Source organism: Mytilus californianus, unplaced genomic scaffold (assembly GCF_021869535.1).
Source record: "Mytilus californianus isolate M0D057914Y unplaced genomic scaffold, xbMytCali1.0.p SCAF_7, whole genome shotgun sequence".
NCBI classification, from domain to species: Eukaryota; Metazoa; Mollusca; class Bivalvia; order Mytilida; family Mytilidae; genus Mytilus; species Mytilus californianus.
Window position 1 is genome coordinate 103,540,048 of NW_026262723.1, and position 16,643 is coordinate 103,556,690.

General features: G+C 32.3%; 1 protein-coding gene across 1 annotated transcript in view; it reads left to right on the forward strand.

The window, feature by feature from the left end:
- Nucleotides 1-16,643, forward strand: part of LOC127709600 (uncharacterized) — a 246,139-nt gene that overhangs the window by 116,119 nt on the left and 113,377 nt on the right. Inside the window, exons 4-6 of the mRNA XM_052215202.1 lie at nucleotides 7,863-8,125; nucleotides 8,804-9,422; nucleotides 10,422-10,543. Coding sequence (XP_052071162.1) covers nucleotides 7,863-8,125; nucleotides 8,804-9,422; nucleotides 10,422-10,543 — 1,004 coding nt within the window. The remainder of the gene's footprint in view (nucleotides 1-7,862; nucleotides 8,126-8,803; nucleotides 9,423-10,421; nucleotides 10,544-16,643) is intronic.

The following is a 16,643-nucleotide window of genomic DNA, read 5'->3' on the forward strand; positions in this document are numbered from 1 at the left end:
ATACCCTTGAATATTATGGGTCGTTTAGGAATTTACTCATTTTGTTTGATCAGATTAGAAAATATGGAAGCAAGAAGTTTACCATTTTTCAGATTTTTTCGCCTGTAGGTAAATGTAAAAATGTTTTTGAAATAAAGGCATTGATAACTAGATGGCTCTTATATTCAAAGGGTTGGCAAATAATTTGGTACATATTACAGTTATTATTGAAATCGTACAGAACAAAATCATTATAATCTTCACCAAAAAACAATATGTGGAAATAGTTTGTAACCACTATAAAATAACATATGTAGGTAAATATAATTTTATTTTATAAAATTGCCTTTTTAAGCTAACTGTCAAAACTTTGCTTCCAAAAATAATACCCACGGAAGCACAGACAATCATATAGTTTGTACATAAATAACGTTATCACTTTAGAAACGGTATTTGACACCCCAAATCATTATTACTCCCTTTTTTAAGTACAATGTATATCGGAATGATTCTTTTAAGGTATAAATAGCAGTTCATTGACGCTTTATACGTTCAATTTGCATTGTAAAGTCATTTTTAAAGTATAATATAAATAAGAAGATGTGGTATGAGTGTCAATGAGACAACTCTCAATCCAAGTCACAATGTATAAAAAGTTAAACATCATAGGTCAAAGTACGGCCTTCAACACGGAGCCTTGGCTCACATCGAACAGCTAGCTATAAAGGGCCCCAAAAAGACTAGTGTAAAGCAATTCAAACAGGAAAACCACCGGTCTAATCTATATAAAAAAACGAGAAACGAGAAACGCTTATGAGCCAAACCAACAAACGACAATCACTGAATAACAGGCTTCTGATTTAGGACAGGTGCATAAAAATGCAGCGGGTTTAAACGTTTTAACAGGCCCCAACCTTCATCCTAACCTGAGACAGTAGAGTAACATTACAACATTAAAAGATACACTATAAAATATCAATTGAAATTGCTTAACTAGATCAAAAAGACATTTTAACAAAAACAAGTAAACATACACTGAACGAATAAGTTAGACCTATGACAAAATATAAATACAATGTCTATATAATGGAATTTGATGCGACTGTCATACAAGTGAGAGGTTTAGCTAGCTATAAAACCAGGTTCAATCCACCATTTTCTACATAAGAAAATGCCTGTAACAAGTCAGGAATATGACAGTTGTTATCAATTCGTTTGATGTGTTTGAGCTTTTGATTTTGCCATTTGATTAGGGACTTTCCTTTTTGAATTTTCCTCGGAGTTCAGTATTTTTGTGATTTTACTTTTTAATAAAAAAAAAAGATGTAGGAACCGTGTCAAAAAGACAACTCTTACCTGGGACAAAATGGCGGGAAATAAAACAACGTACACAGGTAAATTTAAATACTGTGCATTCATTTATTTTCGTGGGTACCAATTTTCGTGGATTAAGGAAAACTTAAATGTTCGTGGATATTTAATTTCGTGGTTTTGCCGAAGTCTGCATACAAACCTATAGAAAATTTGTTATTCTTTGATCATTTAATTTCGTGGTTCACCTGCACCCACGAAATCCACGAAAATTGGTATCCAACGAATAATAATGAACCCACAGTATAATAATTTTGTTGTTAGGAGTACGGAATGCATTTTTTACAAAATTAATAAATTTGTTGTTCACAGTACGAGTACAGAATTGAAAGTTTATCGTTATACAAATTCTTATCAAAGGTGGTACATGTTAAAAATAGTGAGACGAGATATAACACAAAATAAGTAAACATTGAATAACAGAAATGCATTACAAATTGTGTCAATAGGTCAAATTAACACGAAAGTACGATTTGAGAGTACTCGCAGTTACTGAAAGCTAGTTAAAAGCCAAAAACAATTAATAATAAAAAATCATGCATCAGAGACTAAAATCAATTAAAACACATCCCAGGGATTTAGTGTTTTAACGTCATGGACAGTTAAAGAAGATATGACTTGTGCAATGCCAAAATAAAAGTATCGACAGGCAGTGGGATCGTTAGGATTTAAACTTATAAAAATATGGATCATGTTATATATAGATAAAGCAATCTCTAAATAGAAAATAAACGTGGATCTTTATTTATACATCCCAAAAAAACATTCGAAAAGAATATAAATTTAGTTATTTTTTAATTTGTTGATGACAAAATCGATGTTAGTGCCAATGAAAACAATATTCAAAGATCTTATTACAACATCACTAAGATAACCTTTACTAATAAGTTTGTTTAAAGGTTCGATGAGTTTACACGGATCACATAGTGATTTCCGCGCTTTTAGTACAATATTACCGTAGCATTCAGGATGTGAAATATCGTTTTTAATAAGGTACAGCCAAATTTACTAATCAAATCTTTGTATCTATGAAAGAATTTAGTGAATGTTTTAAGTAATTTATGGTAAATAATGTATATTGTTAAGTCGCTTGTGTGTTTTTCTTTTCTAGTATGCTGTATCAAAACATTACATAACAAATATATCAATATTGTGGTTGAAGAGCTTTTGGTTTCATAAAGTAAAGTTTGAAAATAATTCAAACACGTTACAATACGGGAGGATATCATTTCCAACTTTTTTTTATTTCAGATACATATTTGGTATACTGTGAATTCAATGATCAAGGCAATACTTTACTGGTTTCAACTTTCTTTTATTATAATTATGTTGCCTTATACTCTAGCTTTTATGGTGGTTCTAATAAACTTGAAATTACACTTGAAAAAGTATATAGTTTTCCTGAGGATATGATAAAGAGTGTAATGAAGAAGGACAACCAACAGTGTTCACAAAATGTGAAACTAACATGCTATTACCACGACGCTATATCTTCTGATGACTCTGGAGAGTATACGGAATCTGTTGTCATGGTTGTTGAGGCATGCTATAAAAAGCAAGTAAATGAACTTAATTCAATTCTGAAGGACAACGTACCATCATTCTCGTAGTCATAAGAGTCGTTTCATTTATACAAAATCCAAAGCTTTTGCACTGTTTACCACCATCTACTGCTTGTGCTTGTTCTTCGAACTATAAGCCCTGATGAAAGTTTATGTAGAAATGGTTTCGACATTTGTCGAATCACTCTGATTGTGATAAATATCAGCTGTTTGTGGTAAACGGTATTGTGTCAGATTTATGTAGTAAAAAAGCGTTTATTTATTTTGTTTTTATCGAGTTTGTTTGAGCTCTTTGAAGTTTGGTATATATGTTGTTTCCGATTCTAATGATCACATTGTATGCTTTTCATAACACTGTTTAACACACATAAAAAATTGAACATGGTAAATTCAACGTAATTTTACTATATATTTGAAAGTCAATAGAAATGCAGGTATTTGATAGTCAGACAAAAAGCTAATTCAATAGTGCACAATATAACACCTTACAATTCATACCGTATAGATGCAATATGAAACTGTTTCAAACAAAGTCTATTCCATTATCTTTATCACATTAGTTTCCTTGTTCTGTAGTTGCCATTGTATTGGAGGCATGGACTGGAGTCAAGTAGATGTCAATAGAGTGTTTACTGATAGTATAGTCATTTCAAATCCCGATAGACTTCCTTTTTATCGTTACGCTGTTATAGACAAATCTTACAGTGACGAGGGGTTTTATGATGTGACAGTTGGACCTGTTGTATGTAAATCAGGTAAATTTTTAAGTACAGACAGCATTAATATATGTTAAAAATGTTTTAGCTGAAAAAAATTAAAGAAAAGTTATAAACCTGAATTATCGTTTCTGATGTTTGCGAAAAACAACACCATACTTTGGATATTCAATTAAAATATTTATATGTTAAAGTGTAGCACGAAATTTAATTGACAATATCCTTGCCATCTTCGCCTGTTTAAAGTCATATGCATTCTTGTAATGTCTCTTTTTGTGTCTGTTAAATACGTCATTTGTACATCATTATTTATTGTGTGCTTCATCCTCTTAGATGAATGCGTTTAATTAGATTTTTCATTAAAAGTATAGAATACCTTTTACCTTATAATGTCATCTGTGTTTATTTTATTTTTTTTCCCTTCGTTTATCTTTTTTAATCGATTTATAAGATTTAAACATCGGTAAACTGCTCTTATTTTTATTTGTCAGAAATTTCGAAAAATGTTTCCCGTAGCCAGTCCCTTTGCTCTGATGGAAAGTTGTATAACTATACAGATCACTGCGTAATGCGTGTAAATGAAAGAAGTGATATAAAAGGTTGTAGAGATATGACTCATCTTCAGCACTGTGGTAAGAAAAACAAATTGTACTATAAAAACACTCCCCTCACATGTGGAGCAGAATCTGCTTACCCTTCGGGATCATCTGATATCACCCCGTGGGTGGAGTTCCTGTTGCTCAGTCATTAGTTTTATACATTGTGCACACTGTTATTTGACTTTTCGTCGTTTTTCGTTTTTTGTCATGGCGTTGTCTGGTTTTCTTCAACTAATTGTATGTATATCCCTTTGGTATCTTCCACCTCTCTTGTTCAAATGACTAAGAATAGTCCCCCAGTTAACACGTAAACTGTTCGGTACCTACGACTGGAGTCGAGTTAAAAGCCACCATCTTTTTATTGTGATATTGTACCGAGTTTGAACATATGTAAAGGTTCTTTAATCTATGGTTTTTTTATAGGGTTTTCATCCGATTTTCAACCTAAAAAAAGAAGGAGCATAATGGGATGGTTTTGACCAAAATAAATAAAGGTTGTGAGAAGTATTTCAAATTTGCACATAATGTTTTGAAATGCATAAAATCAAAAAGAGAATGTCAAGTATGAATGAAATGGTATAGAACAATAGGGGAAAATAAATTTGATTTGAAACTTTTGAGTATTTGGTCTTGGTTTGATTTAACATGAGCGTTAGTACAGTAAGGTAATATATTTCAATGGAACTATGACAACAAGGACGTTGTAAGACATAAATACCATTTATATTGGCACTTATTTTGGATGTTGGAATTCAGGAAAAAGGATAACTCATGTGCAGCTTGTTTATTGTTTAGCTTGAAAAATGAAATGTAACGACTGACTAACAAACTGATGAGACAAAACTAGACACTGTGCATGAATGAATCGAAGCTGTTCGGTCAAGCATTTAGAAGCGTATTCAAAATATACGATGTATAATTAGCACATGGTTTTCTTATCCTTTCAAGAAGCCCAAGGTTGTGGTTGTTTTATCCTCTCTTCGAGACAAATTTGTTTATTGTTTCAGCAGACAAAGCTTCAAGCAATATTGTTTTAGATGCAAAAATTATTATTTGGAATGACTCATTAAAGAACTTGGAATTCAAAGCAAAACTGGGAATCTTACATATGCCCCTAAATCATTCACGAAAGTGGAGATGTTTTTAAAATCATAAATCCGCCCTTTTCTCCCTTGGTATTAACATAAAAAAGGACGATCTAAACCTCCAACCGTTTAACTTACTGCATACCTAAACGTCACCAAAATCATTCTACAGTACAAAATGACTTTCAGTAATATTGTGATGAGGTATGCTTTCAATTCCAAAATTGAATAAAAAGAAAAGGCTTTACAGCAAAACTTTAAAGAAATATATGTCAACAGAAACAATTATATGTAGTTCTTCGCATTCTCTTTTTCGTGATAAAACAATAACCGAAAACCAAATATGAAAGACAAAACAATAAACGAAAAACAAAATAGACAGAAAAGCGCTTCGGACGTATGCAATTTGTAACGTGTTGTTTTCATTTTTTACTAAAACTTGGTACGATTTATTGTTCTATGTATCGAATGGACAACTGTCTATAATTGAATGATCTTGTGTTTAATTGCAGAAAACATTCCATTCTTGTTTCAAACTATAAATCTGCGAATCTTTCTTCAATCCCCCCAAAAATACACTTTTATAAAATACATTTTTTTGTAGAAAAAGAGATTTGCCAGCCAGGATTCTTCAAATGCAAAGAGGGTCACTGCATTTCATCGAGCTTACTTTGTGACGGCAGAAAACATTGCACCCATGGCGATGATGAATTATTTTGTGGTAACCATGGATTATAAGTCTTCTTGACATAATAAGTTGTTTTCATCCTAATTCACACGCTATTTCTTGAATAAGTATCATCAGACTATAGCTATATTGTCTTCATCGATGCTAACATTGTTTTTGTTTTTAATCAATTAAAACATAACTAAAACATTTAGCTGTTTAATTATCAACATTCCCGTTGATGTTAATATTTTGGCATTGGACAATGCCAGGTTTTTCTATGTCTGTTTGACACGCCTTTACAAAAAATCTTTTGGATGTGTAGTTATTGAAATTTCAGTTTAGAGAAACATGGTTTATTTATTAGTTGGAATTGGTTTCGAAATAGATTTTAGAAACTGCGTGTTCACTAAAGCCGGTACCGTGTGTATTTTTTTTCTGTTGATTGAGTTTTTGTTTGCTAAGTGCCAATTTGATTAGTCACGTCTTTTGTAACTGATTCTCATAGTTTGCTCTTGAGTTGTGCCATTACATTAATGTCCCAGATTAGTTACACTAATATTTCAGGTAAGTTAAGGATTGAGCACTCACAAACATGTTTAACCCCACCACATCATGTTTGTGCCTGTCCTAAGTCATTCGCTGCTGTTTGCATTATTTTTTTTTTCGACGATTGTTTTTTCATGAAATAGTCCATTGGTTTTCTCTTTTAAATTGTTTCATATTTTGTCCCGCAGGAGCCTTTTGTAGCTTACTTTACGATATGGATTTTGATCATTGCTGAAGGCTGTACGGTACCCTTTAGTTTCATCCTCGTCCGTATGTCTCTGATGGATAGTTCTCTCATATGCAATCATTCAACATCTCTTTATTTTCATAGTTAACAAGATGCTCGAGACAAAAAGTTGACGCATCCAAAAACCTTCAAAAGCGTGAAATCTAGAAATGGCTTAACAGAACCTATAAAACCGTCTCTTTATTATACAGCTAAGAAATTTAGAAAGAAATATTCTTAGCTGTATAATAAAGAGAAATTTTAAAATATCAGTCCATAACATACTCGGTTCCAAATGTACTGCACCAGATACCCATTTCGACAATTAATGTCTCTTCCGTGATGCTCGAGGTCAAAATGTCTGAAAAGAAAAAAGCAAAGACAAAATTTGAAGAGTTGATAAAACAAAAAACAAAAACATAAGAATAACCGAAAACGACAAAAAATCAACATTTAGATTCAGGAATGATCTAAAAAGACTCCTTAAAAGGCCCGCAATTTAATTTAATTCGGTTACTCTGTTGTAACTGAAAAGCTTTTACCTTCATCAGAATCTGTTGCACTTTATTTGATCGCGCTACGAAATAAGGGATTAACTGCTTTACCTGCATTTTTTCGTTTTCACATCCATCGCTCATCAGCTTTCGGTAAACGAATACATAAAGCTAAGGAATTATAAGGGAGCTAATATCTATATTCACAAGCAAATGCAAGTATTCTCGAAACAAATGAACGTACTATTGACTCTAAATTATGTTATCACTTTTCCATTTCAAAAGATACTTTACATTTTTATGGTAGGGTAATCATTACAGATAAAAATGCTTATAAAATAACATGTTCTTTCGCAAAATCTACAATAAATTTGTTTTAATAATAATATGAACAAAGGTATGATATCAATTTCAGTAGGAAAGCATCGATCGCTAAGAGGATATAAACAGAGCCAAAACCTTCAAATGTCAACTTTTCTGAAAGAGAATGGAAACTTAAGATTTAGACATTTAGTTTTACTAATTTATCAACTTTTCAATCACAACTTATCATTATCATCTTTTAATTTGGGATAGTTTATACAAATTTGATTTTTATATATGATTGCTTTCAGGAAATTTGACCTGTCCTGGATTATATAGATGTCAACAGTCAACCACTTGTTTGTTATTTGATGAGGTTTGTGACAACATTAGACAATGTCCTCATGGGGATGATGAAGTTGGATGTTATGTCACATGTCCTATTGGGTGTTCATGTGAAGGTTTAGTATTTATATGTCATCAAAAAGAAGTAGAAACAATTTTCAGGGATTTATCTATTGAAGCTAGAAAATTAGATTTAAGCAGCTCATTGTTTCCAAATAATGATTTGATTGTTCGTGCATATACGTATCTTGCTGAATTCAAACTGTTCAACTGCAGCATTGACAATATTATGCCATACTCATTTGAACAATTAATGAACCTCCTTCATTTAGATTTGAGCAATAACAAATTGAAGGTTCTGCAAAGTTACACGTTCTATGGTCTCACCAAACTAGTAACCTTAAACTTAAAAGACAATCTGATGCTGGGATTAATCAAACCAAATACGTTCATGTCATTACCTAATGTGAAAGATTTAGAACTGTCTGGAACTAGAATAATAAAACTTTTCAATGGGACTTTTAATGGTTTAGACAACCTTGAAACGTTTAACATAACAGGGAATGGACTAACAACTGTAGAGAAAAACGGATTTGATGGACTTGTATCTCTTTTGTCTATTGATTTGAGACAAAACGATGTGACAAAATTTTCTCCTGATATATTTTCTCGCCTTTCTCATTTAACACAAATGAAAACTGATTCCTATATATTTTGTTGTTTAAAACCAGAATCTGTTTCCACAGAGAATTGTTCCCCCAAAATGGACGAATTTTCCTCGTGTAGGGATTTGATGAGAAATGATGTATTGCGAGGGTGCCTATGGATTATTGCTATAAATGCCTTAATTGGAAATGTTGGAGTTATACTTTATCGTATAATCTACGAAAAAACGCTGCTATTTAAGGCAAATTGGTTATTTATTATGAATCTTGGTGTTGCAGACATGTTGATGGGTGTGTACCTAGGGATCATTGCTTTTGTTGATATGTACTACTCTGGAAACTACATTTTACATGACAGAGAATGGCGAGATAGTACTGTTTGTAAATTTGCAGGTATCCTTGCGGCCATTTCATGTGAGGCATCTGTTTGTTTCGTCATGTTAACGACTTTTGATTGCTATCTAATGGTACAGTTTCCATTTGGCAGATGGAGGATAACATACAAAACAGCAAAGGTTTCGACTTTGGTTTGCTGGTTATTTGTAATAATTATAGCTGTGGTCCCGATTTTTGAAACGGCATATTTTTCTAATATGTTTTATTCCAGAACAGCAGTTTGTTTGGCTTTACCATTTTCCCGACAGAAAGTCAGCGGATGGGAATATTCAACAGCTATTTTCGTGTTTTTCAATTGTACTGCGTTTATTGTAATAGCTTGGTGCCAATTGTCAATTTACCAAATAGCTAAAAGTAGTAATAGAATAATGACGAAGAGGACAAAACAAGACCTAACACTGGCTAGACGATTATTCTTAATTGTTTTAACGGACTTTCTATGTTGGTTTCCCGTTGGAATAATGGGTAAGTCATCCATAAATCAAGGTACGAAAATTGATATGTAAAACACAAAATAGCGGTATTAACACCTTAAGATGGGTACAGAACACCTAAGGGACTTACATCTTTAAAATAAAGCTGAACGTTTTAATTACATACCATTAGTAAAATGAAATCAAGCTTCTCAATGATCAAAATTAATGTATGTCAAACTGCTATATATCCAATGAAATTATTCCTGTAAATGGTGTTCGTCAAATGTTTTGACAATATATCAGGTCAAAGTAAATATTTTTTGAACATTTTATGAAAATTTAACGAGCCAAATCTATTTTGTGAAAATTGTTGGGTACCCCCTTAATGTACCTGCACAGCTCAGTAGTCAGTGATTGGGTACTGACATGATATAAAGCATACTTTTCTTGAATTGTCCGTTTATCGATTTTGAAATTAAGAAACTATGAGGTTCCAACTCCCTCATGCAAAGTTGACCACAGCTGGATTTTGCTATTTTTTAGGTCCCTTTTGGTCATACAGCTGTTTAAGTGTTTCGGCAATTAACCATCCTTGGTTTTCAAATAATTGGTTTCGAGTGTTCCTGATGAAGGTACATCCAGATAAGCACTTCGAACGCATAAAACTTATTAGGTGTTATTTTCACTGTTTATGTAGTAAGGAGTATCAAAATTGTTTACGCCATCTTGGATTGCAAAGAATCAGTAGAGAAATTTACTAAAATTGGCTTATTTGTCCCTCATGCAAAGCTCTAATTCCGTTCTCGGCTTATGCTCTACTTTTTATAGCTTTCTGGATTTTCAAATATTTTTGCCTCGAGTATCACTGAAGAAACTTTTATTGTCGAAATGAGCATCAGGTGCAGATAATTGGTACCGATAATATTATTATATAGATGTAATGCATTTGCATTAAGTTCAGTTTAAATGAAGACATACTAGTAGTATATGAACTATGGTAATATCTTCATAATACCGAAATTGATCTATTTTTCTATTCATTTTTTAGGTATACTAGCAATGGCTGGTCAAGTATTTCCGTCAGAAGTTTATTCTTGGGTAGCTGTATTTGTGATGCCACTAAATGCAGCATTGAACCCTTTTCTTTATACGTTTTCAACAATAAAGCAGGTACTTATGCTAAACAATAATACACATTTGCTCAAAGTAAAACTTTATTACCGTGATTGATTGGGTATATTTTGAAAAACAATTATATTAACATTATCAAGTCAGACCTCACACAAAACATACAGTTAAAACTGAAAGAATGCTTTATTTATGTTTATATAATTTTGTGAAAATTTATTTTTCATAATCTATATATCCGGGGTATTTGAATTTCCCACGGACTGACCTTGATTGTCGGTTGCATGATATCATGTCCCGTTTGATATTTGTTTCTTTATTCTTCTCTCATATTTTTTGAAACACAACTTGACTTTATTATAGTAAACCTCTTATCATATTATTATATGTTTTAATTGATACATTTTTAAAAGCACTGTTATACAAGGAACATACTCCCTCATGTCATCTTATATGGAATACCTTCATTTAATTACTGGAAAAATGTGTAACAAGTGTATTGAGTTCGAATTCATTAAATGTATTGAAGAATTAAGAGTATCGACAGTCAGAAAGTGTACCTCTGAAATCTGAAATGTTTTCACACGTGACAACTCATCACTGTCCACCTGTTGACTATTGTCTCTTCATTCTGTTCAGTAGTACGAGAGAAGAAAGGACGATTTTTTCATGACGAGAAAAAAATTGTTGACGGATGAATGGACGTAATGTATGTGAAATAAATTAGCGCAATTAAACTTGATACTTATTTAACTAAAGCATAAAGGAGAAAAACGGCATGACCAGTAACCAATTACATCGGCTTATATATGTCTGATTAAAACTGGAAATCCATTATGTACAAGCCGCTTCTTACACTAAGGGGTTACAGTTATCGGACAACAGATCTTAAATCATTAATTGTATATAGATTATTGTTACATACCTGCTAAATGCATATCAAGGAATATTTAATCTAAAACCGTTTTTTTTTTTAATTATTCATATTTGATTGCTCATTTGTAGAAACCCAATATTCTTGGTAAGATGTCTAGCAAAATATTTCAGATGTCTAAAGTTAAAGACCGACGTAAAGGTAAGAACAGAAATGTTACCAAAGATACAAGCATTTATCATTAAGGATTCAGACACGCGTTTCGTCTAAACAATAATCACCGGTGGCACTCGAATCCAAACAATTGGCAGCCAAAATCAATAACGAAGTTGAAGAAAGTTTTAAACCAGGCAGTAGTCATTTTGATTCTCAGGTCTTTATGATTATCAATGATATTTCATGTCAGCACTGATAAACTTATCATAGATACCAGGATGAAAATGTGTACTCCAGAAGCGTGTTTCGTCTATAAAATACTCATAGGTGACGCTGTAGATAACTTCGGAGGAGAAACGTCATAATCAAAAACGAAAATTAACTGATAAAGCTTTTGGTATTTAGGTATTGTTACTTGACTGGGCATTTCATTTTTCTGGAATATTTCAAGCATGCTCCAACATTTATGTGGTATGTTCTAAAAGTTTGAAAAAATAAAAAAGGAGGTTTTACCGTCTTTTTCTTGTGAATGCTTATTGATTGTGTCCTTCAAACCAAAATGTTGCGAATTGTTTATGCCTACTAAAAATGATATACTATTTCAGATGCATCTGATGAAATTTGCATGGCTTCTGTATTTATCAACAATGCACAGATTCTTCAGACGAGGCACATAACGCTGAGAGAACTGTTTGCTACGAGGAAACTTACCATTGAGGAGAGTATTCGTCTGGTCTCACAACTTACCGCTGCATTGGCATACTTGCATCATCGTTATTTAACACTTTGTCAACCAGTTTCTTTGGATAATTTAGTTGTCTTTATGGATAGAAAGGTAATTTTGAATGTCATCAGTGAGGATTGTTTGTGTCTTCTATATATTTTTATCATACAGTCTTTGGTGTCAACTCTATACTCTATCAACACCAAAATCCGAAATGGACAAACACACTCAAATCCTAAATAATGACAACCACTGACGCAAATCCTCATTTCGGACGGATACATATTGACAAATATCGGTATCACAGCTAACAAAAATACAGCAATCAAAAGTTCAATTCTTAATAATTTAATAATAATAATAACAAGTTTGTCCGCAAGTGAGGGCTGTTTTATTAGTAAGTAGATAAGGTTTACTATAAATAGAACAATCAGATAATCTGAACCTATGACATTGAAAGTAATGAATATACATGTAGATGAAGGTCTACTATACCTACAATTATCCAACTAACAGGAAATATTCAGATATATGACATATGACAATTAACTCCTAATTTAGGACATGGATATAGATAAGATGGCAAACAAATCTGAAATCCCAAGACTATATCACTTCAATATGTAGAGTTATTGTCATGGCAAAGGATCAATACTTCAGTAGTACATTTGTATTTCAATTCGCCGTTTCAGAATCTAATGCATTTTTGGGTAACATTTCCAAAAGCGTACACCAAAACATTGTGATTGGTTAAAATCCCTCCAAACAATGGAAATTAATCCAATGAAGTGACGTTATTTTTGATTTTGTAATGTAATTACAATGAAATTACACATAGTCCTTTAGATTCTGAAAGGGCAAGTTGAAATTGGTTTCATTATTTCAATTTATTTGTAAACATCAAATCAGATGATGAAGATATCAAATCATATTTTTGATGGATTTGATATAATTTTTTTTTTAAATTGTTTCAAATGATAGTTTTAAAGATGCGAGGCCTTATCCATGAACTGGACGTATATTAGAGGACGGGGAAAACTTTAATTAGAGGCGCATAATATAAACTGCCTTGTTTTACTTTATTAATTTTTTTAATACATTTAGGCCATGCATGTAACAGTAATTAATTATCAGTCTGCCTGATAGTATGTTGTGAATTAAATATATTTAAAAAAGAGGATTTTGAATCTGTGATCCTTAATTCTATATTGTAAATTTCATACAAAATAAGGAGAAAGGGTTATAAAAAGGACTGCACATGCTTTGAGGGCAGGGGTAATTGAACATCATAGGCAGATTTAGTTCGTTTCTGTGTGTGTTACATTTTAATGTTGTGTTTCTGTTGTGTCGTAGTTTTCCTCTTATATTTGATGTGTTTCCCTCAGTTTTAGTTTGTAACCCGGATTTGTTTTTTTCTCAATCGATTTAAGAATTTCGAACAGCGGTATACTACTGTTGCCTTTATTTAGGGGGACCAGGGTACCCTGGTCCCCCCTAATGAACCTACATTTATGGTTAATTTAGATTTTCTACCTGTTCCACTCCAAACGTTGCCTAGTGTGGTAGCCCTAAGGTCCCCCCTTCCCATTTTTCAAAATCCTTGATCCGATCTGAACATGGGAATTAAGGGTGGGAAGCGGAAGTCAGGAACTTGGAGAACAGGGAGAGTTAAAAAAAAAAAGGGAGGGATGCACTGAAAAAAATTTGACCGGTTTTTGTCTAATAGTAAGGGGGAAGGGAAAAGGAGTAAAGGAATGAGCAAAAACAAATAAGAACTTTATTTAACCAGATTTCGGTGAAAAATAAGTTATAAACAAACATAAGAATGGCATACATAATATATATTGGCTTGCAAATTTCGGATAAAACCTAATCAGAGTACTTACTTTCTGAGTGGCGACGGTTCAGTATCTATCAGGTTGCGTAAAATAATAATAACGCATGCTTGCAAGGGAGGTACATGTATGTAACTTTTGAAATACTGATATGACCTCAACTCGATCGATAATCAATACTGGGGTCTAGATAAAGACTCACTTCAGAATTGGAATGAAAAATGTGCTTTCCAATACGTTAGTGTTAAAGTTGTTCAGATTCACCTGTGGACCGATGACCTAGTTCTATCTGTGTGTCTCTCTTCCCAACATACATTAGTTCCAGAAAATCATGTCTAATCATCGGGCGTTTAATTTTACAATAATGTCGTTAAATATGAGGATATCCAGCTGTTAATTAGTAAATGGAAACTATACAAAAAATAGGCGTTTTTAGACAAAAAAAAACAATCAAAAATGTAACATTTTTAGCAAAGGATGGATTGGATCGGGGTTCTGTGTATTCACATTATCTGTATATCTCTCCTTACTCTTGATGAATTGAGGGGTATTTTACCACCCAAATGGATCACCGCAAACAATATTTTATTTCGTTTGATGTGTTTTATCATTTGATTTTGCCATCTGATTAGGGACTTTCCGTTTTGAATTTTCCTCGGAGTTCAGTATTTTTGTGATTTTACTTTTTATTATGTAGTAAAGTAATAATTTATAGTCTATAATATAGTATCAAATATTAATATAATAATTACTTAGTATACCGACAAACAAACTCAAGTATCATGTTGAAATCGTGCTTTTAGATTTCGTACATCAACTTCACAAAATTTAATACGGCAATAATTATAATAACCTGTATCAATAATGTTCGGAAGACAAAATAAAATGGATAGTTCTTAAATTTCAGGAATATTATTATAATGAAAGGTTGATTTGAAAAACCGTTTTTTTATTTGAATTCCTGTGTGTGGAATTTTACTTCGACACAAATATTCTATATTTGAGATAACCCTTAAAGCTATAAGAACATACCTATGTTCTCCTTGGTGGCGGAAATGTTTCATACTAATGAAAGTATTAGAATGTATCACAGTTGAGAAAATTAAATAAAAATAAGCAAGGTAATTTGTCCGTTTCTTATAAATTTTGGTGTGAGAACGAAGTTGAATGAACAATTTGTTAAAATGAAATCTGAATGAAATGAAATAAATTTATAATCTTCATTTGTTGAACTATTCTTTGGTGTAAAGTTGTAGAACAAATTGGATGGAGAGTTGTCTCATTGGCACTCATACCATATCTTCTTATATCTATATAAAGGTAATGTATCATGTCTGCGTTTTGTCTGCTTGACCTCTTTTTACAGAATTATCTTTAAAAGATATTCTTTTGTACCAAATATAACAAAAATACAAAACTCCAAGGTAAATTCAAAACGTTGAAGTCCATACAAACTGACAAAGTCAAACGTTATCAACCAACGGAACTAGTGAAAAACAACTGTCATATTGCTGACTTATTGCAGGCATTTTCCGACGAAAATGGTGAGATAAACGTGGTTTTATAGCTAGATAAACCCCCCACTTGTATGACAGTTGTGTTTAGTTCCGTTATATTGACAAAATTTGGTGAGCTACCTAAACATACATAAAAGGTTAATGATACAATAATTGGGATTCAGCAGCCATAACTGTGTAAACATACATCACAGACATACAATACAACTGACTAAAAAGTTCAAACAAACATACAAATAAATCTAACATAGAATTTCAATGTTTCCCTATGGTTCTACTAGGCTTACAATGAAATATTTCTTACATCTTATACAATTCAGATGATATGAATAATGTAATTTTCTAACATAAATATTTATAATTCAGAAAATCGAACGAATAAAGGTGATTTCTCAGATTAAAGATATTAGAAATGAACTGGATACTGCTCAGGATGTAGACAACATCGGACAGATAACTAAACTGGTACTTAGGAATACCAGAAAACTGCAAGAAGAGGGACATAAGTATTAGCAATGATTTGACAGATTTTAAAATATATACTATAAGCTAATGTTCATATTTTTGTGTATGTAACAACCTTAAAATTTCTGTACCGTATACAACCAAATAAACTCATCATAGATCCCAGGGTTAAAAATGTGCACGCCAGACGCACGTTTCGTCTAAAAACATCAGTCTCGAAGTCATTTTCTCCTGTAATTACCTACGTCTGGCAAATAACTCAATGTTGATCATTCATGCCTTTCAATTTGGTAAAAATATAAATACGATGTTATCTACAAGAGTTTTCCAAAATTAAAAGTATTGCCTGGTCACACTATGAAGTTCAATAGATCTTTATGTCTCTTTGTACTTTTATTATCATTATTGGCTAATGTAAGCCCCTATCAATCTTTACTCAAAATACCAATAGACATGGTGATTAGCAGAATTGCGTATCATTTTGTAGGACATACACTGTAAAAGAGGGACGAAAGATACCAGAGGGACAGTCAAACTCAAAGATCGAAAACAAAATGACAACGCCATGGCC